Below are 741 nucleotides of genomic sequence, written 5' to 3'. Positions count from 1 at the left end.
ACAAAACTGAGGAAGAATTGCAGTCAAGCATGCCCCCCCCACACACACACACACACAAACAGCTGCCTGGGAATTCAGAAAAAAGCGAAGATCTGATAGATGAAACTGCCCTAAGGAAGATGAGGTGCTAAATGAGAATGTAGTAATGTGAGAAAATACTGAAAATGTATGCAATCTCCATTCTGAAAACTTATAAGGAATTTAAGTATAATACATACATTACTTTACATACTTTAGAAATGTTAACAGGAATTGTTATTGGCATTTATTTTTAAAAACAAAGATGTTTCACTGGTACAGTGACATACATTACATTATTTTCAATTAGACTTTAAAGCCATTAAATGCTGGGCAGTAGAAAATTACAAGCAAACTGTACGTCTACAGTTCCATTTCTACATACTTCATAAACACTTCAGGCACATAATGATTTGACTGTTAGGTGCAGGAATACTGTACTTTCACAGCTTGCCACAGATACTCCCTATTTTTGCAACATGTCCCTTGGTTGTTGTGGTATCCTTCAGGGAGGGTACTTATGTTCTTAGTAAGGAATGCTCACAAATTTTTCTCGGTAGCTTCTGTTCAGTTGCTTAAAGGCCAGCACAACATCATCATATTCATTTTCACACAGTTCACATACGGAGACACTAAAACATTTGGGAAAAAATATAGGAATTACTCATTTGAACCAAAACATTTGCATTACAGATAAACCACTTCTACTGGGGAGAGAGGTGA

At 36.3% G+C, this 741-nt stretch overlaps 1 protein-coding gene across 1 annotated transcript in view; it reads right to left on the bottom strand.

The window, feature by feature from the left end:
* Nucleotides 1-250: 250 nt before the first annotated feature.
* LOC122802346 (probable ATP-dependent RNA helicase DDX60) overlaps nucleotides 251-741 on the bottom strand; it is a 682486-nt gene continuing 681995 nt past the window's right edge. The window contains exon 10 of the mRNA XM_044071983.1: nucleotides 251-650. Coding sequence (XP_043927918.1) covers nucleotides 545-650 — 106 coding nt within the window. The 3' untranslated portion in view covers nucleotides 251-544. The remainder of the gene's footprint in view (nucleotides 651-741) is intronic.

Source organism: Protopterus annectens, chromosome 5.part0, assembly GCF_019279795.1.
Source record: "Protopterus annectens isolate FY-2018-M chromosome 5.part0, PAN1.0, whole genome shotgun sequence".
NCBI lineage: Eukaryota > Metazoa > Chordata > Ceratodontiformes > Protopteridae > Protopterus > Protopterus annectens.
This window is presented reverse-complemented; position numbering and strand designations above follow the sequence as displayed.